The sequence below is a fragment of the Pelecanus crispus genome, chromosome 3 (assembly GCF_030463565.1).
Source record: "Pelecanus crispus isolate bPelCri1 chromosome 3, bPelCri1.pri, whole genome shotgun sequence".
Classification (NCBI taxonomy): domain Eukaryota; kingdom Metazoa; phylum Chordata; class Aves; order Pelecaniformes; family Pelecanidae; genus Pelecanus; species Pelecanus crispus.
Genome location: NC_134645.1, coordinates 131243382 through 131268722, shown reverse-complemented (window position 1 = coordinate 131268722; position 25341 = coordinate 131243382). Strand labels below are relative to the sequence as shown.

At 53.7% G+C, this 25341-nt stretch overlaps 1 protein-coding gene across 1 annotated transcript in view; it reads right to left on the bottom strand.

The window, feature by feature from the left end:
* The window catches only part of NCOA1 (nuclear receptor coactivator 1), a 131051-nt gene that overhangs the window by 5461 nt on the left and 100249 nt on the right, over nt 1–25341 (bottom strand). Inside the window, exons 9-16 of the mRNA XM_075707139.1 lie at nt 24598–24738; nt 23353–23500; nt 21292–22636; nt 15163–15346; nt 9059–9185; nt 4512–4680; nt 949–1263; nt 678–779 (exon numbers count right to left, since the gene is read on the bottom strand). Of these exons, the coding sequence (XP_075563254.1) occupies nt 678–779; nt 949–1263; nt 4512–4680; nt 9059–9185; nt 15163–15346; nt 21292–22636; nt 23353–23500; nt 24598–24738 (2531 nt within the window). The remainder of the gene's footprint in view (nt 1–677; nt 780–948; nt 1264–4511; nt 4681–9058; nt 9186–15162; nt 15347–21291; nt 22637–23352; nt 23501–24597; nt 24739–25341) is intronic.

Below are 25341 nucleotides of genomic sequence, written 5' to 3'. Positions count from 1 at the left end.
CAAACAACCCATCCCACGAGCTTTTCCATCACCGTGGGCTCATTCCCCATATGGCCGAGCCAGATGTGTTGGAATTAATCACCTTAAAAAGCCTGACAAAGCCATCAGCGGCTGAAATTGGAGCTACGATGGGAACTGTTCGGTCCCCTTCCCTATCACTAACGCTCCCAGTGGCACATTAGGGACGTCACGCCGCTTCCCGAAAAGGCAAAGGCTTCTCCGAGAAGTGGAATAAAGTCACCAGAACTCAGCTACGCTTTCCAACTTCTCCTCGTACCCAGCAGATGTTTTATTCACTTTATTAGAAGCCAAACAAGAACTTTAGGGCCTGGGGATTTGCAGGATCATTAAGAAGATTCACTAGAGATTCTGGTATTTAAAGGATGGCATCTCTTTCCTAAAGATCCTTCTCAATTAAATGTGTTAGCACATTATTCTCCAAGCAATAACGGAGTATTTATACCTTAAGCAGGTGGAGGAGCTGGAATAAGGGTGAAGCAAAAAAAAAAAAAAAAGAAAACCCAGCAGCTCATGTTGCAGTCACCTCTCCGCAGGCGGGAGAGTTTTTCTCTCCCATTAATGGCAGAGAGGAGCGAGCCAGGCTGTGCTAACAGGGAGGGCATGGGGATTAACCCCCAGTTTTTCCCAGCCGGAGGAGCGTGCTGCGTCCCCCTTACCTGCGGCGTGATCTGCTGCTGCATCCCCGCCCGCACGTTGAAGCCCACCGGGGAATTGGCTGCAAACTGGTTGAGGATCGCCTGTCGGTTTTGATGGATCAGCTGGAGGGGAGAAAAAAAAAAAAAAAACCAAACAAGCGAGGGAGATGTTCAAAAATCTGATGTAGGAGCTTCCCACCCGTCCGATCCTGTCCGATTGGGACGCACGGGCTGCAGGCAGGACCGAAGGTCCCTCCGCCGTGGCCCTGGGATGCGGAGGGGGAAGAATTACCTGCTGCTGGCCCTGCAGCCGCTGCTGCAGCTGAAGTCGCAGCTGGTTGGGGGCCGTCGGGGGTCTGCTGAGCGTCTGCCGGGGTTGCATGGCCATGCTGGTGGGGAAGGCGCCGCGGGGCGGCGGTACCTGCACCGGCATGGGTCCGAAGGACGGCTTCTGCCTGACTGTGCCGGGGAAGGCGCCGGGGAGGTTGGTGGTGGGAGAGGCGGAGGAGTAAGGCTGGGGGTACATGCCGGGTTTCTGCTCCATCATGAGTGGTGGGGTGGCTTGTTGGGGCTGGAACCGCTCCGTCAGGGCTTCCAGCCCGCCGCCCTGGCGAAGGCAAAGGGGGAGGAAAATATCACTTTGGAGCCCCACCAGCACCCGACCCCTCCCGGGAGAGCTCAGAAGGGATGGAGGACGTGCCTGGCACGGGGCAGCCCGCCCGTAAGGATGCTGCTGCCTGGAACCCTCATCCCCTGGGCCAGGCTCCAGCCCATGTGAGCGCTAGTGCTGTGGCGGGGAGGGCATTAAACACCCGCTCCTCGGGGCGGCGCAAACCTTAGAGGGATGGAAATTATTTCTTTTGGCTTGCTTGGCAGCAAAGACCAAAGCCAGGCTTTTTGGAAGGGCTCAGGGCTTATCTCCCTGGGCTGGTGGGGGGAAGTGGCAGGGAGTAGCAGGAGGTGATGCTGCCTTCCTCTGCCTTCCTCTGCCTTCCTCTGCCTTCCTCTGCCTTCCTCTGCCTTCCTCTGCCTTATTCTGCCTTATTCTGCCTTATTCTGCCTTATTCTGCCTTATTCTGCCTTATTCTGCCTTATTCTGCCTTATTCTGCCTTATTCTGCCTTATTCTGCCTTCCTCTGCCTTATTCTGCCTTCCTCTGCCTTCCTCTGCCTTCCTCTGCCTTCCTCTGCCTTCCTCTGCCTTCCTTCGCAGGGTTTGCTAGCACTAAGCTGCTCATCTGGGCTCCAAACTGCAGCATGCCTGGCGGGACAGACCCTAAGGCTCAGAGGATCAACCTGAACACGGGAAATCATTTGTGCTCTCTCTCCTTTCCTGTTTTTATGCAGTCTTGGAGGCTCAGCTGGAGGCAGAGGGTATGGCGTTTCAGGTCCCCATCTGCCCCAAGAGCACCATGGACACAGGTCATGTCTGAGGGTGGGAGCCACGGACCCCCGGGACTGGGAGAGCTCATGGGGAAGCGTGGCTATGCTCCTGCGCTGCTGTTCCTTGCTAGGAACCCACGGGAGACAGGATCTTCTGGTCTGCAATACAGCCATTCCTACACAAACGAGCCATATTACAGCCAGGGGATGATTTCCACACCAGCAAATCATAAGATATTCTGTGCGGCTCTAGCTTGGCTCAGGCAGAGAAATTTGGTGTTTGAGCTATGAACCCAGAGAGAAGTAACACCTTGGAGCCAGAATCCTTAATCTGAGTCCCATGGATTGAGAGAAAATTGCGTTAAGAGAAACCACACACACAACCCCCTCCCCAAATCCCACCGCCTTTGGGACTTGGTTAGATGGTGCCCATCAAAGGACTGAGGCTCGAAGGCAGGGATGAGGATATGGGAATGGTGGTGGGGAAAAAAAGATACTGCTTAGGATCAATTAAGATGGTGGTGGGGAAAAATAAATTATTGAAGGTAAATTAAGATGGAGCTTACAGGGTTCAAGGGCTGGGTACTAGGACATAAACCAGCAGCCTGCGATGGCCAGAAACCACAGACCTGCTGAAATGAGGCTCTTTTATTCTTCTCTCCCCAAACCACCCAGTTTCCATCCGCCTCCTGATTAAACTGGGTGCAGATATCTCCAGCACCTCAGCCCACCATGTGTGTGGTAGCATGGAGAAGACGGTGGGTTTGGTGAAGTCAAGAGTAAATCCCCAAATTCTGCCCCAGGGGATGCGAACCCCTACCAGCCAATAAGACATCCTGGAAGGGAACGATCAACACGTTTTCCTCCCAGAGATGCCTTTATGCTGACATGTTGTTTCTCTAAAGATGTATTTCAAGCAAATATTTCACGGAGCTATTCAAAATATGTCTGAGGTTCAGCCGAAGCCATGGAAAAAGCCCAAGATTGCCATTAACGAAATGATCCCTGGACGGGAGCAAAGCTGGGTTGGGGTCCAAACATGAGATTAAACCCCCCTGAGCCAGCTGCCCCTTGGCAGGGGAAGCGCCGGATCGGCGTGGGGATGCTTGGCAGTGTCGGGTGCCATCCGAGGGCATCCCAATCCAGCGGGCCGATGCTGCTGGAGCCCGTCCTGCGCAGGAAAGGGTTGCTGGGGAGCTCTGCCAGCTGAGTCTGCAAAACCCTTGTGAAAACACTGAGCTGTTGCAGCTGCATCTTTGGCAAGAGCGTCCCTGATCCTTTGTACCAGAGAGGCTGAACTCCCTACCCCTAACTTGCAACAAAAAAAAAAAAAGAAAAAAAAAAAAAAAAGGCAGGTGGAGATTTTGGAGGCACAGCCTTGAGGAAAGGGAGGTGGCAAATACCTGACTCGGGAATCAAGTCACTGACAGGTCCCTCAAATCGCTCGTGAAAAGATAAACCCTCCCGGCAGCGCAGCGCGAGGCATCACGTCAGGGCCACAGAAGGAGCTGTGCCACCTCCGGGCTTAAATGATGCAGGATCAGGCCCAGAGCAGCCAGGGGGATTTGTTCTGAGCAGCTTCTTTCTTAGGGTATCCCATTTATTAACAGGCTTTCGATTCTGGTCCTTGTTTTGGAAAAAAGCGTGCGTGCGAGTGCTATGGGGCATGGAAAAAGAAACCACTTGACGACAAATCCCAAGCGATCCGTCTCATTTTCCACGTCCCTTGCTAGCTCCCCTGCAGCCAGCCTTCTCCTCCTGCCGTGCCCTGTTATTTATGAAACCCTGGGCCCTTCAGAGGCATCTGTCCCCACGGATATCTGCAAACGGGGAGTCTCCACCGGAGCTCAGCTGCAGAAACCAGGGCCCCAGCGCTATCCGAGTAAGACAGCACCACTAAAAGCAAACCTTTTTTTTTTTTTTTTTTTTTTTTTATTTCCCTGCGGTTCAACCCGAGACAGAAGGGCAGCTGCACTGTAAGCCAATCTCGACAGCAAGGGCTGCACGGTTTCATACCAGCGAGGCCATTAGACATATTATTAGGCAGCACAACCCAGGCTCAGGAATCCCAGGCTGTGGGATTCCAGCTGGAAGGCTCCTCCGTGCCCTAATCCCCCTGGTAAGGTGGGGAAGCGGGACAGCCTGCCAGCTCTCCCCGCTACACGAGCTGCCCGGGGCCGAAAACGCTCGGCCGCCTCCTTGCCAGGCTGCCGGTTCTCATGGGGGATCGCGTTTGAAAAGCGGAGAAGTGAGATATTGTATTTCATGGGGCTGTTTTCCAGCTTTTTTGGTGGGGGGAGAGAATGGTGTGGTGTTAAGTATCGTCTCTGAATCTGATGCGCTCGTGTGTTCCCACTCACATCTGGCCTCCCGTTACCAGATGTTGGAAATCCTCCTCCACGCTCACGTCAAGCCTCAGCATCTGGCCCCATATGTGACCTCCAATAAGTCCCAGGAGTGGTTGTGTCTTTACCTGGACCAGTTTGTCGATCCCAAGAGCTCGATCCAGCTCGGCCAGCTCCGTCTCGTCTTTGCCGCTGAGGAAGGAGACGAGCTGCTCGAGCAGGGCTTTCTCGTCGTTCCGACCCTCCGGCGTGGTGGGAGGACACAGGAGCTCATCCAGCTGTGAGGTGATGCACTGGCTGCAGAGAGAAGAAGTCAAGGGAGGCACGTTAAGGTTTACGAAGCAGCCAGGAGGCTGAGCTGGGAGATGCTCGAGCCACACAGCCCCTGCAGCCACAGGGACTCGCTCCCACCCCGCTGCATCATGCAAACCCCACGGGATGCAGCCCCGTCCCCCGGCTCCGACACCGGCTGAGCCCGCTCAAGCTCAAGCCCCATGCCGAAACCTGCTTGTAAGGATGAACCTCTCCACGAAACAAAGCCCGGACAGAGTTTCGCTGAGGTTTGGGAATAAAACTTTGGTGCTTTTGCAGGCTTTGCTCCCACAGGCATTTTGGGCAGGATAGCGGGAGGCAGAGCAAAACTTCTGCCGGCACGAAAGCAGGGAGGCTTGGATGGAGCCGGAGCAGCTGGAAGCAAAGCAGCTGAAGGCAAAGGGGAACCTTTGAGCTGCAAAAATAAGATTTCTGCAAAGCTCGCTCAATATTCTTTGGGAATAAGATTAATATGTAATGAGAGACATTCCAATGACGTGACTAATTGGAGTCAATCGGATTTGCCGGGTCTGACACGATGAAGAGAGCCGTGGCACATCACGCTTGCAGAGAGGCACAAAGGCGAGGGCTCGAACATGCCAGCAGTTCCCAAGCAGCAGACATGTTTATCCTTTTAGCTCCAGATGAGGACCAGATGTACAGTAAGGAACTGAAGCCAATCTGACCGAGACCACTGCAGCCAACACACGCAGCCTAATCCAGGGAAAAGAAATACTCGGCGTTGGGATTTCTTAAATTGCAGAGCGGGAGCAGAGAGGGAAGCAGGGAGACAGAGGTGAAAAGCAGGGCTGGTTTCACTCCGTAGCCAAGGTCCCTGCTACTTGCTGCTTGTGTCAAACCCAGTTTTTCAGTGCCAAGGCCAAAGGACAAAGTTTGCTGCACAGACATCGTTCTTGCAGAGGAAGAGGAGGACAGGCTGCTTCTCCACAGTAGCAGGCAGCTAGAGGAGAAATTCAGGTCGACACTGTCTCTTCAGCCCATGCTGGACCTCTGCATGGATGGCAGAAGTTGGTTTATAAAGAGATCATGGGGATAATACAAGCTTGATGTAGTAAATAAACCTCCGGCGCATCCTGCTTTGCAGCCCAAGCCAGCCTGCAGAGCCTTCCCCACCCTTCCTCTCCTCCAGCACCGTGCCATGGTGGGGTTCAGATGAGTCTCCGGGCAGGTAACGGGGGGCGGAGGAGATCTTGGACCCTGTGCATCATGTCCCCAGTCATACTGGTTCTGCGTTCCAAAGGTTTTCTATCCACCGCGACCCTTTGGGCTTTTTTTAAGGTGAAAACTCTGATTCTGCATGTGGTGAGGAGGAGAAATTCAGCTACTTGAGGAGATGGTGTCAAATGCCGCTTGAGGTGCCATAAAACATCTCCCTGGCATGGCCTTCAAGCGCTGCTCCGAAAGGCTGCAGGTCTCCGGCCCTGCACAGATGTCCTAGAAACCTCAGGCATCTCAGATGGCTCTGGGTGCCAGCATTGAGGCAACCGAATCGGCCCCCAGGCGGCATGTTTGACCTTGGGGTATTAGAGGAACGCGTGTGAGAATGGCAACCTGGATTTGCTTCAAGCAGCCTTGGACCTGGCCCAAGGTGTCCCTCTTCTGCAGAAGACACGAGAGCACCTGTGCTTGGGACAGGAGAGCGAGGATATTGTTGTCCTACTTTATCAAGAGGCAAAAAGCAGGGGGAGGATTTGGGGAATGGGAGAATTTAAAAAGGAAGCTCCTGTATCCCAGGAGACCCGGTGCTGGGAGATCTGGGCATCACCAGCTCCTTAAACAAGGCCAGGAGCTCAGCCCACCTCCAGCTAATGTGAACCTCCCAGCTGGGAAACCTTTACAACACCCAAAGCAAAAGCTTTGCTGGTTTGATCTTAGCTAAAATATATTTCTTGGGCCTGTAATATCTGCAGTCCAAAGGCTCTGTCTGCTTGCTCTGACTGCGGTCTCTGTTGGGTAGTCAGGCAGCCGCTGGGACCGTGGGCATCTCCCAGGACGAGCGTGTCCTCCCCAGCTGGAGCACATCTGCAGGTCTTGAGGATCAAAATCCAGAGGTTTTTCCCCAGCAGAATCTCTTCTCTCGGCTGCATTGGAAGCGGGGTTTTGTAGTTGATCACCATGCCGCTAGATGGAAGTGTTTAGACCCCACCGAGATGCTGCTAAGGCAGGTCTCATCCATGATGCTCCATCAGACCTACAGTTACTGAAGACACGAGAGGGAACTGAGCTGGGAACCAGCTTCTTCCAGTGTTGCCTCTGCCCACCACCTCTGGCAGCAACCAGCCGTGCCCGGACACCCTAATTCAGGAGGAACGGAGGCTCACCAGGACGAGCAGCCCTCTACCTCTCATCTTGCTGTCATCTCGTGATGCTGGTCCACGCGTTGGCTCTACCGGTGGCTCCACTGCATGGGGAGTCCAACCTTGCTGCAGGGAGGCGATGGAGCCATGGGAAGGCCCACCACACAGCATGGTTTTCCTTGCTTTCTCCCCCATCAGTGCTGAGAAAATCAAATACTACCTTGTAAAACCCTAACCAGGTTGCAATTTTAAAATGTGGTTGAAATCACTGCTCTCCAAAGGCAGGGACTGCGTGAGCTTTGTTACCGGCACATCTCAGCAGGCTTCGGGCAGATGCCGCCACTCCACCGGTCCGACCTTGTCTCCTGGCACAGGGCTCTGCCCTGAAAGCCACCCAAGGTGTTTTTCCCACCGGAGGATTCAAGGGATGCTGTTGCCAAATGCTTTCCTCCTTCATACCTGCGCAGGTCCCAAGCCTTCCATGCCACTCTGGGTCCTCACTTCAATAATCCTGCTGCAAAGGATGAGCCAAAAGAAAACCCAGCTCCCTTCCTCCCAGCTGCACTGGCTGGGGAGACACAAATGTCTACAGCCAGCCAGACTGACTCAGTGCTTGGAGCACAAGGCTGCTGAGTAAGGTAAGGTCATTTTTACCCCATAAGCAGCATTTTAAGGAACATTCGTAGTGTAAAAAACAGCGCGATTTTTCTAGCAACTCTGTCCTTTGCCAGGTATGCCCCATGGATCTTATCCCAACAAAATAATGACACTGGCAAGGCTTAAAAGGAAAGTTACTTCCTTGTGGCAAGGACTTGGGCTGATGTAAATGCTTAGTTAAACGGGGATTTGTTTTATCTCCCAGCTCTTTCAAGCAACGAGAGGCTGAGTCTTTCCAGCAGAAGTCCAAGATCCAGTTGCAGCCGTGGAGACCACTTAGGCAACTCTCTTCTTGGGCTGAGCAAAGAGCTTTTAGAAATTAAACCAAATTTAGCTCCTAGAAAAAGATGTTTGGCTACCGGCTTGCTCAGATACGACCCTTACATGTGTCTTCTTCATGACTGGAAAACAGAGACTGTGCTCATCTGCTGAAGACTTTAATTAGCAGAGGAAATTCTGCCTCTCTGCAAAGCAGGGCTGGGCTTTGGCAAGAGGATCCATGCAGAGCTCATCAGCGCTGGCTCTTAAAGCAGGTACCCGAAGCCCTCCCCGGGCCAGGGGGAGGATTCACCTCCCATCTGCATCAAATCCAGCTCCGTGAGCGCTGCTGCCTCAGCAAGGACTTTGGGGTGCCCCCTGCCAGGGCAGGGCATCAACCGCCAAGCTCCATCAGCAGGGCTTGCCACCCTTCCGACCTCCCGTCCCAAAATACCTGACCTACTGTCCCCTCCAACCCGTTTATAGCCAAGGAGTGACGTTGTACTTTGGGGAGGTCATGGCCCCTTGGCTGCTCCATGGGGCATGGACCCAAAAAATGTGGTTAGAGGACCGGAGGGGGTTATTTGACCCTGAATTAGAGCTGTAATAATTTTAGCTGAAACCAGGCACATGGGGACTGCAAAAAGCTGCAATTGCGTGGAAACAAAAAACTGTTCTATGGTTTTCCAGATCCCACCGCTGCCCCTGGCGAGAAAGGATGCTGGAGAACACCAACCCAAATACTGGCACTGGCAAGGGATAGTGGAGACTTGCAGCATCCTTGGCTCTGCCATGGATATTCAGGAATATTCAGGTCCAGACATACCCTGGATGTCTCCCCGCCCTGACCTTCCTCGCCTACCCACGCACTTGTCCCTAGAGAGATAACCGACGTCATCTCCCGCATTGTAGCACCCTTCCCATCCCAGGTCCCAGCACTTTTATGGTACCAGCAGCAACCACAGCTGCCGTACGGCGAGGGGCAGTCGTGCTCATCCCAGCCTGCGCTTGCCAGGTTTCCAGGCAGGCAGCAAGCAAGGACACGTCTCTTTGACCCAGTCAGCTATTTCCAGGACATCCTGATGTTCTCCTGGGACAGGTCGGGAAGCCGCCAGCCCTGCAGTACTTACTCTTCGGGTTTATTCAGCGCGCCTCGATTCATGGCTGACATGCTGTTATCCGTCCAGGGGATCTGCTCCCCCATTCCCGGCTGTCCAAACTGGTGATCCGGCACCCCCATCTCCAGCTCAGGCATTCCTGGAGGGAAAAGCAGGATGGGAGGAAGAAAGGTTAGTGCATGAGCAGGACTCGGGTGCTGCCGGGGGGACCAGGCAAGCTCAGAGCAACGGGATGCCAACCGCGTCCTAAAACATCCCTAAAAGGGATGCCAAGATTCACCAGTTATGGATCTTTTCAACCCAAAGTTACAGGTATCAGGTGTGGCTTCCTAACCATTAATTATAAGCACGAACTTCTGGGTGAAAATCAATGCAGATCCTGCACACACAGCAGATATATATGACCCTGTGTACCCAGTATGTGCACATGCTATTAAAACATTTCCCTTTTCAGCACATTTCTAGCAAGATTTTCCAATTTTAGTCAAGTTAGAAGGTTTCTTCTTGAAGGCAAATTGTTACTACCAGAGATTTTAGCTTAAAAACTAGCCCACACCCATTAGCATCTTCTGCCTCTCTTTTGGAGGAAAGTTAATTTGCACACAGAAAGGAGCCAACGCAATTAAATTAAGTTGTAGCAGAACTTGGAGCCCGAGACCAGGACAGAGAGATTTATGAGGCTGAAGACTTTACATCATCCCATTTGAAATAGGAATTGGGATTGAAGATCAAACGGCATCTCAGCAGAACCAGCCCGTGGAGATCCAAGGAGATGGAAACCGGAGGGGTAAGCACATTTCTGGCCACGGTGGCATCTCTTCCACATCGGGATGTGCTATCGGTGGCCGCCCCTATGCCAAAACCCCCGAGTTTCTAAGAGAAGCGCTGATGAAGGCAGTTGCTACAGATGAAAATCTCTCTTCTTTTAACCAAGCTCAGCTGTGCTGATTCTTTTCCCAATAAAATATCCTTGAAAAGATCTTTGGTTACCCAGTGCCCGGTGTCTTCGCTGTTGTCACAAGGAGCCACCAGCTTCATGTGCCACCCAGATGGTGGGGTTTGTTTCAAAAAAGAGAAAATAAGAGCCCTGAGGGGAAGGAGGGAAGGAAGGCCCAGCTTGGGCATGCTCAGTGTCCCAGCATATGCACCGGCACGGCGGCTCCTGCCAAGCACTCCTCTATTTCTCAAAATTTCTTAAAAAAACCCCATAAGGTTGCTTGGCAACAGGCGGATCCCGGTGGTGCCAGCAGCAGTCGCAGCAGCTCCAGCCAGGCCGTGGAGGCTCGTGGCACAGTCATGGTGAAGCCCATCCCCAATCCTTCCTCAACTTGCCCAACAACGGTCCCCAGGCTCATTGATGCTGAAAATCGCAGATTTTCCCAAGCAGAGCATCATTCACCGGCAGCTCATTTACCACGGTGTGGGTGACGCTCTTTGAGGCAGCTGGACCCGGCCGTGGCTTACCAGGTATCAGGGCAAGATGTAAAATAATAATATTATATAGCTGCAAGCTGCTGTGACAATGCAATGCGCAGGGCTGATCTCTGTCTTGGGGGGCACTCGGAGGAAGATGAAAGCTCTCCTGTGATGCTCTCCTTCTCAAGAGAAGCTGCCCAAACTGAGAGTTTCACGTGATTCCGAAGGACCGGTTGTGTGCAGGGCAATCCAGAGTTGCAACGAGTACCGGCTACGCGCATCCTGCATCCGTGGGCTGGCGGGGAGCGTGGCAGTCCCACCCCGCAAGCAGGGCCAGAGCTGTGCTCCAAGGCGAACGGTGTGTGAGATGCAGGGCTGATGCTCTCCTGGAGCCCGGCCACCGTCAGAGAGGGGACAGCGGATGAATCCAGCAGCTCTTCTAGTCCCATGCTACCGTCATGAGAAGATGAGATCTGGGTTATCTGCTTTCTGCACCTGCAGTCAAGCCATTGTACAGCCCCAGTGCATGGTGGCAAGCAAGGTCCCTCTTCCAGATCATGTTTAACATCGCTTGATGCATTGAGGGAAGCATCGAGGGAAGCAGAGGAGGGCAGAGAAGCAGTACCCACAACTCTCCAGAGCTCAGGCTGCCGAAATGGCTCACGGCAAAGTGTGCGGTGTTTTATTGTCGGCGATTTCAGCAAGGTGAGGTGAGACTGTTGCTTCTGCAGCTCTTCTCCCAACACACCACCCATGCTCCGGGTCTCATGGAAATTAAAGCTCGAGCAGTGCCAGGGAACCTGAGCGGCTGCCACTGCTCGGGTGAGGGGAAGCAGCCTCCTCTGATGCCTCCCTGGGAGCTGGGACTGACAGAAAGGTCTTTATTTTGTCTGAAACTACACCGACGTGAAAAGAGGGAAAAGAATAAGCACAGTTGCGAAGCTCACTGCTTGCAAGAAGCTGGTGGTGAACAGCGAAGCTCGAGCTCCACCCTGCAACGCCTTTTCTCCTGTGGGACTCCTTGGAAAGCCTTAGCGTAATCTGGAGAAGGTGGAGAGGAGCGGATGCCTGCGGCTGTACGTACCTGTGTCGGGTGGGAAGGGGTTTGGTGCGGTCACCGTGCCCCTGCCCTGCTGGGACGGCCCGCGGGCGTGCGGGCTGCTGCCGTTGCTCGCAGGACAAGGAACCGGCCTCAGCTGCGCTGGCTCCAGGGGGTCGCAGAACTCAAATGGGGTCCGACCAGCCTGCACGCCCTGCCCGCTGTTCATTGCTAGAGATTCATTAAATTATATAAAAAAAAAAAGAAAAAAAGCACAAGTCAGATCTCTACCCAAGACTCATTGCAAGATCACAAGTTGTAGCGAGGTGGGTGTTGGTCTCTTCTCCCAAGGACCAAGCGATAGGATGAGAGGAAATGGGCTCAAGCTGCATCAGGGGAGGTTTAGATTGGATATTGGGAGAAATTTCTTCACAGAAAGAGTGGTCAAGCATTGGAACAGGCTGCCCAGAGAGGTGGGGGAGGAGTCCCCATCCCTGGAGGGGTTCAACAAACGGGCAGAGGTGGCACTTTTGGACATGATTTGGTGGCCATGGGGGTGTTGGGTTGATGGTTGGACTGATGATCTTGGAGGGCCTTTCCAACCTTAGTGATTCCTGGTTTTACTTTCATGAAAAAATAATGCAGCCACCAAGCCAGGAAACACGAAATTAATTCTTCCTCTGCCCTGAATTGGTTTAGTGGTGGACCTGGTAGTGTTAGGTTAATGGTTGGACTGGGTGATCTTCAAGGTCTTTTCCAACCTAAATGATTTGATGATTCTATGATCACCAGCGCTCAGCAAAATCCTCGCCCTGCCAGGGAGGGAGCTGGTGTCAGTAAGTTTGGAGGGCGAGAAGGGGGTCGTGGTGGGATGTCACCTTGCCTAAAGCTGAAGGCTCAGTCCCATGTGTGGCTTTGTCACCCACAGCCACCCTGGGGGAGCCGCCCCGGGTGACAACAGCCCCTGGGCAGCGCCGCAGCTCCTGCATGCTGTGCCACGCTGCATGAAGGTAAGGGGATCCAGGAGCCGGGCTGGCACCCAAAACCCAGTAGCTGGAGCTTAAAATAATCAGCTGGGCATAAAAATTAAAAATAATCAACTGGACGTAAGAAAGGCGGGGGGGATGGGGGTTGCACCTGTCTAAAATACATAGCCGGGGTTCGAACGCTGCTAAAAGGAGGGTATCAGGGCCACAGCGAACGACAGGAGCTGAAGTGCAGCTCTCTTGCTCGACGTAGCCACATCAACCAGGCTCTGCTCCCTCCGGGGCTGCCCCCGGCGCAGGAGCCGTGCCCCCGCCTTTACGCCTGGCAGCGAGAGGGGAGCCTCAGCAGCGATGCTCCCCGCACTGGCTTGCTGCCTGTGCAGCTCTCATCTATCACCTGCTGGCTTTAAATCACTGAAAATGACGTCGCTAGGCCCTCGCATTATTCTAATTTTTGTTTCGATAAGTTTTTGCAAGTTCAGCTGCAAGTTTGCCATCGGGGAGCGCGTCCCAAAATGCTCGCGTTGAACAGAAGAACGAATGTAAGAGGCGGCCTTGCAAGCAGGTGGCCACCAGCCGTGGCCGTTGGCAAGCCCTCTTCCAGCCAGCAGCACCTCCGAATCCTCAGGGACCGGCTTAGGGGTGCACCACTGCCACCCCGCACGAGTTAAGCCCCACGGCAGCACCTTCGGCGAGGCTCGTGGTGGATCTCCTCGGCGGTAGGTGCTATTTTAGACACTGTAACCCAGGAGGGCAGCAGCTGGCATTTCAAGCACTCGCACTGCAGCCCCTGCCGCGACCATGCTCGCTCTCCTCCCCGCTCTAACTCGGACGCAGGATTCCGATTCCTCCGAAGGCAGTAAGCCCAGCTCTTAATTACGTCGGAGCGTTACGAGTGTCCCCGCTGCTGAAGGTACCAACCAGCTCAGCCCCGGGACAAGAGGGTCCTTGGCAAGGAACTATTAGGCTTGAGTGATAAGCCTAACGATGAATTCAGCTCGGAGGTGATGGGTGAATCAGTCCACGGCTACAGCTATGGGGCTGACAGCTCCTTTTCACTCCCCAGACATCTTCCCGACGGAGGGGAGGCACAGCACGGCTCCCCGATGCCTCCGGGCTCAAGGCAGCCCTCACTCATCACCCTTCCAGCATTCATCTCGCGCCCTACCCTGTACATCTTCTGGTAGCTGATATTCCCATTTATCACACCCCAAACTCTTCCCCTACGATTTATCGCACGCAGGGCGACGTTTCAGCCCATAGCACTTTGCTCCAGAGCCTGCCTGCGGCTCGCAGAGAGTTTTTTGAGGGGGTTAGAGACCCGCAAGCCATTGCTCAGCAGCACGATGCCGCGCTGCCCTCGGAGGGTCCCCCCTGAGAGCCCACTGCAAACCCAGCCTCCCAGGTGGGTTTCGCCCCACTTCACGGCACGATTTTGGCCGCGTTCACGCCACCGCGTCGCTTTTCCTTCTGCTACGATGCTCCTACCCTTTTAAAGGCTCTGCTTCTGCAACCCGAGTGCTCCGAAAATATCCCAGCCCTGCCTGCCAGAGCCGCCTCGCGGGCTTCTTGCTGGGCTGGAACCCAAAACCTCCTCATCTCCATTTGCTGAATAAGTAACAGGATGATTATCCCTCCCTGGGTAGGATCTGGACCAGCAGCTAACTGGTTTATACTGGGCCCTGTCCTGCCGCTCGCTCTTCCTTCCCTCTGCTCTGAAAGCTGCACTTCAGCATTCAAGACTCGGTGCGATTTGCAGCGGCAGCGATACAGGGCCCGTGACGGATAATTATATCCATGAAAAATCAAGTGTGGGACGGGAAAAGCCCCACGGGGCCGGGACCGGCTCTGGCACGCTGCCCCGGGGATGCCGCGGTACCAAAGGGGACAGGCGAGCGTCCCTCGTGCCGCGGGGCTCGGGGCTGGCACGGGGACGTCCGTCACGGCAAGCGCACAGCGTGGGCTCTGACCAAGCACGCCGCGATAGCGGGAGCCGCTGGGTGCAGTTATTTGGGCAAATTCATGCTGTAATTGGTAAAAGCTTGCCTTCCCTGTGGTGGATGCGGGTGGTTTGCTGGGAATAGCTGTGGCTCTGTTACCGCCCAGCCTGGGGAAGCCCACCTCGAGGAGCCCCAGCTTCAGCCCCCAGCCGTGGGGTCCACGTACGCTTTTGCTCTGTAACAACCTGAATTTATTATTTGCCTGCAGGCTCCTTCAGGAGAGAAATCATAATTTTTTTCTTTAGTAAAACTGCTCACTTTGGAGAAAATGAGATCTTTTCCCCCCCGACACCCCCCCCCCCCCCAGATAAACGGTCCTGATGCCGCACCTGAACGTACTAAGTCTCCTGTCTGGAAGCAACAGCGATGCTTTGCAACCTCAAACACCTCTGGCTGAGCCTGCCTGCTGCCTTGCGACTACGCGCATGTCTCGGAGGGACAGTATCCCTCTCCTCTTACTCACATCACAGCTGTCTGCAGGGGGAGAGTGGGGCTCACCGCCACCAGCCTCGCACCAGCCCCCAAAGCCCAGGTCCCCCAGAGCATCACCGCGGCCGGATCCAGGGTGGTGGTACCCCAGCAGAGCCGGTGATGGAGGACACCCTCCCTGCCCACCCCCCAGCAGGGACCGGGTTTGGGGGTGAGGGCCGGCATTCCCCGGAGGCAGACACGTACGGTTGAGTCCCGTGGGGGCTCTGGCAGCGGTGCTGGGCTGCAGGGGGGCTGCCAGCATCTCCGGTTTGACGGCGACGCCGGCCATGCCGCTCTCGTTTCTCTCCGGTCCGCACAAGCCGGGCAGCTGAGCCGCCTTCTCCAGCGAGGGCAGGAGCTGGTCCAGCTGCTCCAGTTCGGCAGCAAACTAAGGAAGGGGAAAAAAAAAAAAAAAAAAAAAAAAATCACAGGTCGATGATTGAGCCCAACGCACAACCTCAGCGAGACCAAGCGCTGCTTTCGCATGCGCACAGCCCCCCAACGCTGCTCCCCCCATCCCTTCGCTTGCCGAAATGCTGAGCATCTCACATGGATGGAGAACCGGCCCCGCGTCCCTCTGCCTGGCCAGACGCAGACCCTGGGGGGACCAGGCCTGTCCTCCCCCCGCGCACGTGTCCCCACCCCAGAGCCCCATCCTCGGCGGCAGCTTCGAGATGCTCGCGTGCTGCAATTAGCATAATTATTAACGGTATATATAACCTCCAGCTATTTAAAACGGGAGATAATTTGCTTTGTTAATATACATATGCTTACGCTGAAATTATAATAGTAAAAAAATGGTCTGTTCTAAGAAACAGAAGTGACTTTTTGGAACAAGTGTCCAAAACCGACGCTGGCCTCGGGCATGTAATTACCCTCAATGGGGCAGTAAAATCTCATTCAGCTTTTCCAGCCTTCATCAGCGCTACGAGTGGAAGCCTAGATGTTTAGCCCGGGGACTCAAATAAATGGGAAAGTTACTGGGAAAGGGATTTGCACCAGTGGCTGTAATAGCGGCGCTGTAAAGCAGCAGGTTGGGATTAAAGGGGCTGAGATAAATGAGCTTTGGCTAAAAAGAAAAATATCTCAAGGGAAGCTAAATGCTTTAAAATCTAAGGACGCATACCGTTTCCAGAAGAGCCACCCCTCGGCGTTAGGGTAAGCCTGGCCATTAACACGGAGTAATTAATAGACAACTTGATAGCACTAGGGAAAATCTTTGCATTTGATGGAGGGAATGATGCTCTGGTCCAGAGAAGATGGAGAAATCTGGCAGGAATTGGGATCCTGGCTTCGACAAGAGGCTCTGCCATCAGCTGAGATGTGGGGCTGCAGCCAACAGCCCCTGCCCGTGATAAAAAGCTGGGAGGCTGCTGGCTTTGGGCATCCCGGGGATGCCTCTGCTCCTCCCTGGCCGATGGAGCAGAGTTAAAGACCTCTCACCAAGGTGACAGCTTTGCCCCTTGCCAGAAGAAACCATGGCAAGTTCCTCCCTAGCTGTTTCTCCCTAGGAAGTTTCCTAGCTGGAAATATTTCAGATCTCAGATATAAAATCCTCCAAACCGGTGGCAATCCCAATCGCCGCTGCAACCACTTCCAGTTTCAGCTCCACGATGCACAGGTCGGCGCATCGCGAGGACAAAGCTGCGGGAAGCTCCACCTTGGGATGGACCCTCCAACAACGGTGGCTCCACCGAAACCATGAACCCACTCCAGCATCCGAGACCTGAGAGACCCCGCTCACGCTCCCCACCATGTCAGAGATTTCCTTCTTGACCTTCACTGCTCTTTTTTCCCCGCTTCCCTACCGTCTCATGGAGCACCTGGGTAGATGAGTTGCTATTTTTTAATATATGTGACAGGGCACATGGTTGTTTTTCCTTTACAGTAGCATGTTGTGAATTAAATGATGTTTAGACAACACCGATGATGAAAAGTGCACCATGAGCAGCAGGCATCAATATTACAATTTATAATGGACTAACCAGTCTTTTTCTTTTCCCCCCGTATCCTTTCCATCAAATCGTAACCCCAGAGCCCTGAGAAGCAGAATATCCTCCTAAACCCAGGCTCACAGAGCGAATTAAATGCAGCAAATTCAACTCCTGCAGCGGGCTGCACGTCTCAACTCTTCCAAATAATGTCATAATGAACACAGGGCTGGTGGGGAGCGGCTGAGGGAGCTGGGGGTGTTCAGCCTGGAGAAGAGGAGGCTGAGGGGAGACCTGATCGCTCTGCAGCTCCTGACAGGAGGGGGCAGGGAGGGGGGTTGGTCTCTTCTCCCAAGGAACAAGTGATAGGACGAGAGGAAATGAGCTCAAGCTGCGTCAGGGGAGGTTTAGATTGGATATTAGGAGAAATTTCTTCACAGAAAGAGTGGTCAAGCATTGGAACAGGCTGCCCAGAGAGGTGGGGGAGTCCCCAGCCCTGGAGGGGTTCAACAAACGGGCAGAGGTGGCACTTGGGGACATGGTTTAGTGGGCACAGGGGTGTTGGGTTGATGGTTGGGCTGATGATCTTAGAGGGCCTTTCCAACCTTAGTGATTCCCAGTTTTACTTTCATGAAAAAATAATCCAGCCAACAAGCCAGGAAACATGAAATTATTCCTCTCCCCTTAATTGGTTTAGTGGTGGACTTGGTAGTGTAGATTAATGGTTGGACTGGATGATCTTCAAGGTCTTTTCCAACCTAAATGATTCCATGATTCTATGATTCTCGACCAAGCAGAATTTCTTTAAAGCTCAAGTTTGCAAAACTGAAGTGAGAACTGAAGCAAATGGTAGACATCCACGATACAGCAGAAATACACCTCATTAACTCCATCTCCTCCTGCAGGGAGGTCATTTTGGAGGTAGAGGGAGAAGAAGGGTACAGAGCGAGCTGTGGGCATCCAAAACAGACGTTAAGTGGAGATAAATCAGGAGCAGCGAAGTTCTTGCATTGCTTGTTGGGTATGTGAAGAGGGCGGAGGACGGAGAGGTGGGAATGAAGGACATGTGGTGGGAGCAGGGTGCTTATGAGTTATTTTCTGGAGCACCCAAACTTGCACCTGGAATCTGTGTCCACTTTAATGGGTATTTTATTTCTCCTCCATGTCTAGAAAATGCATAGTGCTGGAGGGCTGGAGCAGCTCAGGCCATCCAGTCTTGCTCAGAGAAGGCTCAGACCTCCACGACCTATTTCTGTCCCCAAATGGGTGAGAAAACCCACGGTGCGAGGGCTGGAGACACAGGGTGGCTGAATATTTCTGAACAACTCCTCCTTCCCCAAACCTCTGGCTCCCGGCAGAAACAAGGGTCCAAAACCAGAGCTAACCAAAAGGCAAACCAAAGGACACCATCTCATATCTGCCCTTCGTCCCTCGCCCAGCCAGCTCGCAGGATGCCCCACACGTGAAATCAGCTTGGCGAGGAGGTCAGAGATGCTTCCAGGTGGTACCCACCCAGCAAACCTTCATCCATGGCTGGACCTTCACGGGGGTGGAGGCACTTCTCCTCCCAAGCCACTTGGGCAACGAAATACTTGCACAAATTAAATAATCCCACGATTTTATTGCAAGCTTCAGATCATTTGAATTTTCTGTGGAGCCCTGGTTCCTGGAGGCAGCTATTTCCATAAGGATCTCCAGCTCTCTGTCATCACTTCTCTTTTTTTCTTCTTTTCAAGAAAAGGATTCTACCCTGCTTGCAAAAACAAGCTGAAATATAGATTCAGGCCAAAAAGCAAACAAAAAAGAAGGTAAAACTTTATTTTTCATGGAATCACAGAATGGTTTGGGTTGGAAGGGACCTTGAAAGGTCATCTAGTCCAACGCCCTGCCATGGGCAGGGACATCTACTAGATCAGGTTGCTCAGAGCCCTGTTCAACCTGACCTTGAAGACTTCCAATGATGGGACATTGATGATTTCTCTTTGGACGTGTGGACGGTGGAAGCAGCTGAGCGCTCCCAGGCCCAGGCAGTGCTGCCTGCTCCCCAGCATCATGCTCAAGGGCAGATTTAAGACAATGTGACCTGAAGGAAAGTCTCCTCTTCACCTAGCCGAAGTTCAGCTCATGCCTTGAAGCACAAGGATGAAGAGCCCTTCCAAAACCTTGCTTATTCTTTTCCTTTCATTTTTTTTTTTAACTCTTGTAATTCCTACTAGCTCTTTCTGAAGCCCTACCCAAATATTTTTTTGTTCTCACCCCTCAAATAGGTGGCTCCGAGCAAACCCAGGGTGTTCCCATAGGATAAATCCAGAAAGGAAATAATTCCTTCAAGGCCTTGTGCCTGCCCCACAATTAATGTTGCTCCTAATTGACATTTCGATTCTTAAAATAATCACACATGAAAATAAAAATCTAGCAAGTGCTAGATTTTATTTGAAATGGCAGCTTCCCCTCTCCACACCGCACCAAAGCAGCCTCTAACAGAAAACATGTGGAAATGAAACTCTGTCCTGAGCTGCTGAGCAGTGAAGGGTTGTTCACTCCTCAGAAAATGCATTTTAAGACTCTGCAAACCCTCTCCAGCCTCTTTTATTAACTCTTTGGAAGCACTTGGTGCGGTCCAACGTATAATCCTGATACTCTCCAGCTGCCTGGGGAGGGATACTTGGAACTGAAAAGCCACGAAGGAGCCTAAAAATGCTCGGCTGCTTCCAGCAGCGCAGGAAAGGGGCTTATAAACACATCCAGGCTCGAGTCCTGCAAGCTCTGTGCGCCTGTTTGCGAGCAGAGCACAATTAGCTCACACAGCCTCATTTAATGACTAGGGCTTTCTGCACTCTCTGAAGGATGGAGTACCTGGAACCATCACTGACGGTCAGCAAAGAGCCTGCCTGAATCCCCAGCTGGCGAGTGAATCCCGCACGTGGATGTCTGGGAGACCAGGCAAGCAAAGCTCTTCCCATGCCCCAGCATTTTGCCTAATTTCGGCTACAACCACGCTCCCCGACACGCTCCCAGCTTTGTGAAAGCAGGTTGGGGCGGCTCCATACAATAACCCGTGCATCTCCCGGGAGGATGCTGCGCCTTGCACTGGAGCATCGTGGTGGGTACCGGGCTCTACGGCAGATTCACTGCCCACCTGCAAGCTCCCACGTGCCTCCTGAAATGAGCACATCTTGACTTGGGTCTTCCTCATCCAGAGGCACGTTAATCTAGCTGATGGATCTCAAATGGGAGATGATGGGGGAGGCCGTACCATCCAGCGAGCCGATGACACCAGGAAAGGATATTATAGAAAGAGATACGGAGTTCAATTCCCACTCGCCTATAGGATAACCGACCGCGACTCCCAAGCCAACTGAGCCCTTAACCTTATTAAAAGACTTATTGTGTATTTGTCATTCAAGGCTCTCTGAGCACTCTGTTATTCATCCCGTATCTCCAAACACCGGCAGCCTTATTTGCCGCAGTCAGTAAGCAGGCGATCAGCCCTGCTCTTCATGTCAGCCGCTCTCTTCTCTTTGCTTAAAAAGGATTAAGCAGCCTTATCCATGTTACCATCTCCCCTGGCTTTCAAAAATAAGAAATCTCTTCTATTCATAGCTGTGTGTAATGAATATTTATACACCCAAATCTCTATTGCAGAGATCTGTCACTGGATTATTCAATTTAATAATACTTTTAGGATAACTAAAAAGCCCGTATAATTGCTAATCTCAGGCAACAAGAGGGCAATGGATTGAAAATTCCCTGGGACATGAGCCCTAAATGTGCCCAGAGATGCAGAATTAAGAACCTTTTCACACGGCAACATGCACGTGGTCTTCTCCTCACTCAAGCCCACCACCTGCAGTGATGTGCTGTGTTTCTTTCTCATTTTTATACACCTCGGTAAAGTTTCTCCCTTCCCTTCCCACCATCGCCTTGAAGGTCTAAGCTGCCAACATGTGAAGCATCTGGACAAAAGGGGATATCACCGGTGCTGGAGAAGGTGGCACCAGCACTGGAGAAGGTGGCATCAGCACTGGAGAAGGTGACATCAGCGGCATCAGCGCTGGAGAAGGTGGCAGCACCACCGCAGAGGGTGGCATCAGCGCTGGAGAAGGTGGCAGCACCACCGCAGAGGGTGGCATCAGCGCTGGAGAAGGTGGCGGCACCACCGCAGAGGGTGGCATCAGCGCTGGAGAAGGTGGCGGCACCACCGCAGAGGGTGGCATCAGTGCTGGAGAAGGTGGCACCAGGGCAGAAGGCTGCGGCAGCCACAGGACGTCTCCCCACATTTCTCCCAGCCCCCACCACCTTGCTGTGGAGGGAGCACACCAGCAGGTTTGGGGGAAAGTGCCCCCAAAACACGACTTGTCAAGAGGATCCCACCAGCGCAGACGCAGATGGGTCAACTCACCTGGCCCTGTGTCTCCAGCTTGACCTCCTCCGCAGCAGGAGGTTTGGCGAGCGGCACTGGGGCCGTGTTACAGGGCTCCATCTGCTCCGTCTTCTCCACCTTCACCTTCACGTCATCCAGGCTCAGCGCCGGGGCTGCAGCAAGCTCCTTCTCATCCTTGTCCAGCAGATAGCGCAGGAGCTGGTGATCCTTGACATCTTTTTTCTTCAGCGCGTCAGGCTCCAGCTTGATGTCCGGGGTTCCCGGCAGCTGGCTCTGAGCTGTGGGGGTGGTGGTGGGGTTCGGGGCGTTCTCCTTCTTCTCGTGCTCCATGGCCAGGGTGGTAATATCGGAAGGGCTGCCCTCCTGAAGGAGTCTATGCAAAATCTTGTGCCGCTCGGTCAGCGAGCTATGGGAGGAAGGGCAGGTGCTGCTGGGAGGGTTGCCGGCGGCCAAGGTGCCAGCAGTGCCCGCGCAGGCTAACGAATCTTTGCAGCTCGTGTCCGCGTCGGCATGTCGAAGCTGCTGCTCCGCTGTGGTGGCCAGGAGCTGGACCAGCTTATGGCTGGTGGCTTGGGAGCACTTGCTGTCCCCCTCCGAGAGCCTGTCGCCGGCATGCAGCATGCCCGAGTCCAGCGGTTTGCCATCCCCTGAACCGCTGTCCGACTGGATCATCTCGCTCAGGATGGAGGCGATCTCTTTGCTGTCCTTCGATTCTGCTTTCATGGGCTGCATGGCGAGGCGGCCGGGCGAGCTCTGGGAGCTGAGCTGTCTCAGCACGGGGGGTGGCGTGGAGTAGCCCACCGGCGTGCTGGGACCTTCGGTCAGCCCCTGCATAGAGTTTATGGGGGCACTGGGAAAGGGTCTGGTGCCACCGGTGCCACCGCCGCCCCCACCACCGCTGTTGGCCATGCCCACAGGGGAGTGCATGGTGGGCATGGTGGGCGAGAAGGGATTGCTGGGCACTCTGGGTCTGGGCACCAGCCCTGGGCTGACCCGATGCCTCGGAGACATGAACTGTGGTGGGGTAATCCCTGGACTATTCATGGGGGAGCTATTGAGGTTCAAAGTGTGGTTACTGTTCTGGGGACCGGCTTGTCCCTGGCTTAAGGCAACGTTGGCTCCTATCTGGTTCCCAGGTGAACATCCAAAGCTGGTTTGGCTGGTGCTGGAGTTGCTGTTGTGGAGGCTGGCGCCTGGCTGCTGGTTCACGTTGGTGGCCAACATGCTGCCATTGGAGGGAGGGATGGAGGGCGGCAGGGCCATGCCTTGCCCCGGGGAGATGCTGGGGTTCAGCGAGGGGCTGACCCGGGGAAGGGACATCGCGGAGTTAGTGTTCTCCTGGGGTGAGAGCATGCCGTGATCTCTGCGGGAGGTGAAAAGGAGAGGAAAAGTCACAAAAGGCTTTGCCCAAACCTTCAGTGTCACTCAGGTAGCTCCTGCCCCCTGTCCATGCTGCAGAGCTCTGAAGCCTGGAGAGCAGCAGCTCGCGAGCCCTGGGGGTCTCAGCCTTCCCATCTCCACCAGCGCTTCTGGATCCATTTCGGTATCATGGATGGAGTGCAGCAGCTTTAGCATCTCCCCAGAAACATGATGCTGCTTGGGGTTATGGCCACTCACCAGCTAAATCCCGAAGGCATCACGTTCTCTGGGTCTTACATTCCCACATGGCTGGAGGAGGACCTTGCTCCGACAGCACTCCCCTCCGCCCCAGCCCCCTTGCATTTCTCCAGCACAGCCCAGGTCCACAGCCTCACCTCTCCCTGTCCTGCCAGTTTGTCAGAGCCTCTCCCTCCCCAAATATTTTAAGTTCTTCAGGGCAAGGCAGAAATCTGAAGCATGTCTGTAAACTTCCACCTGAACTCCCGGGGCCACTGCTTTGCAAAACAAGAATAATCAAGAGCAACAGAGCTGCTGTCACGCTGGTTTTCAGCCTCAGATTACTCATGGGGATCACACCTCCAAACCAGCATCATAGAGCACCAGTGGATCCTCCTTCCATTGCAAGGAACACGCACTTTGATTCCTGGATCGCCCACCCAGGCGCGGGCACGGCTCGGTAGCGGCGGGGTGGGAACGTACCTCTCGATGACGTGGATGCCCATGATGAAGGGCTGCATCTCCGGGCTGGAGGGGTAGCAGAGCTTACACTTGGTGTGGGCACTAAGCACTGTCCCGTCACTCAAGGTGAATCGATAGGAGGGGCTGAAGGCTGTGCCACGTGTCATCACTGAAGGAGATAACCAGAAACACAAGAACCTCCCTTAGAAACTCAAGCCAGAACCCACAACACCCTACAAGCACCAGGGGGAGGATGGAAGGAGCAGAAGAGAGGGAGAAGCTGCTTGGGACAGCCACCATCCCAGCAAACAAAACCACATGCTGCGTGTTGGCTAACCCCATAGACCCAGAAAATAAGAGGGTTATGAATAACCACGGTGGCACAGGAATCCTCCCTGCTGCTTCTCCAGCTCCAAACCTATGTCCTGCAGTGGGTAAATTTGCCCAGAGAGGTGGTGGAGTCCCCATCCCTGGAAGCGTTCAAAAAACGGGCAGACGTGGCACTTTGGGACGTGGTTTAGTCTAGGCTACCCTTAATTGGTTTAGTGTGGACTTGGTAATGTTAGGTTAATAGTTGGGTTGGGTGATCTTAAAGGTCTTTTCCAACCTAAATGATTCTATGATTCTATGATTCTATAAATCTAAATCCATCCAGCACCGTCCTTGAGTGCTCAGAGCTTCTGAAGGGGCCATCACTCAATCACCAGCGTACAACGTACAAGCTGATGAACCCCAGCCAGGCTGGGAAGGTACAGCAGGACGCTGCCGCTGCAACCCTGGCAGAGTTACAGCTCTCCGGAGGCTCAGCGACCTCCTGATCCTACATTCTGCCTTCCCCACATCCCTGTCATGAGCATCCTCGCCGACACAGCAAAGACGCTCGTTGAAGAGCCAACACAGCAAAGATGCTCATGAAAGAGCCGACAGAGCAAAGATGCTCACAAAAGAGCATCCGCTTCTTCTGCTTAGACACTGGGGATGGCGTTTGCGGATGGCACAGGAAAAAAAAAATTAATCACATTTAGGTCAATTTTGTCTCAATTCTGTATTTCCTGAAGGGTGAGAGGGAACCTCCTGGCTGGAGGAGCTCCTCCAGTGTTACTCAGCCCCTTCCCATCTCCCTTTGGCACTTTGTGATTATTATTGCAGCACTTTTTTTTTTTCTAGAAAGCATTTATCCAGCAAGGAGGACTGTGCTCCGGCTTCTCCTTGCAGCTCCCACTGCTTGGCAGAAGAGCGCGCCAGCCAGAAAGAGGAGCCCGTTACCTTCTTGAAAGAGCTGTTTGGCGTAAGATGGCTCTCTGCCCTGAGGCTGGAAGAAAGCGTAGATGCATTTCCGCACCAAATCCTCCCAGCCCGTCCTGCCGGCAGCTCTCAGGGAACTGGTGTCAATGGAGATGATTTTACCTGGGCAGAGAGAGAGAAGCCACGTTACTCAAGCACAGCATCAGAAGTCCCTCAGCATCTATAGGTCCATAAATGTGGAAAATGAAGGCACGTCCTATTTGGTGTCAGGCAGCAGTGGCAGGAGCACACAAGGATGTCCTCCAGAAGGAGGTGGAGGTTCAAGGAGTTTGCTCTGGAGCGTGCACTGACCTCTACGCACACCTTGGCCAGCTGAAGCAGACACAAGACCCAACAAGAAGCACCTTTGTGCAAAGGGACCCTCACTGCTCCAGGGCTGGGGTCCCCAGATTCCCTCACCCAGTGGGACACCCCGCCAGCCACCTTGCCCACATCCAAGGGTCCTCCAAGCAGGACCTGCTGCCTGCTTTCTCCCTTGCCATGAAACACCAGGCAGCTTTGCTGGCTGTTTTACAGCCATGGGCAGGGAACAGAGAGCAGAGAAAACATTCATTAAGGATTTTCAGGCTGCAGAGAAGTCCAGAGTGATGGGTAACTACCAGAAAGGAGGTCACCAGAATGGCTAGAAGGCGATATTTGGCCGAGAGCAAACCTGAATCTGAAAGGTGACTGTTTCATTCCCATCAGCAACCGCCCGAAATCCAA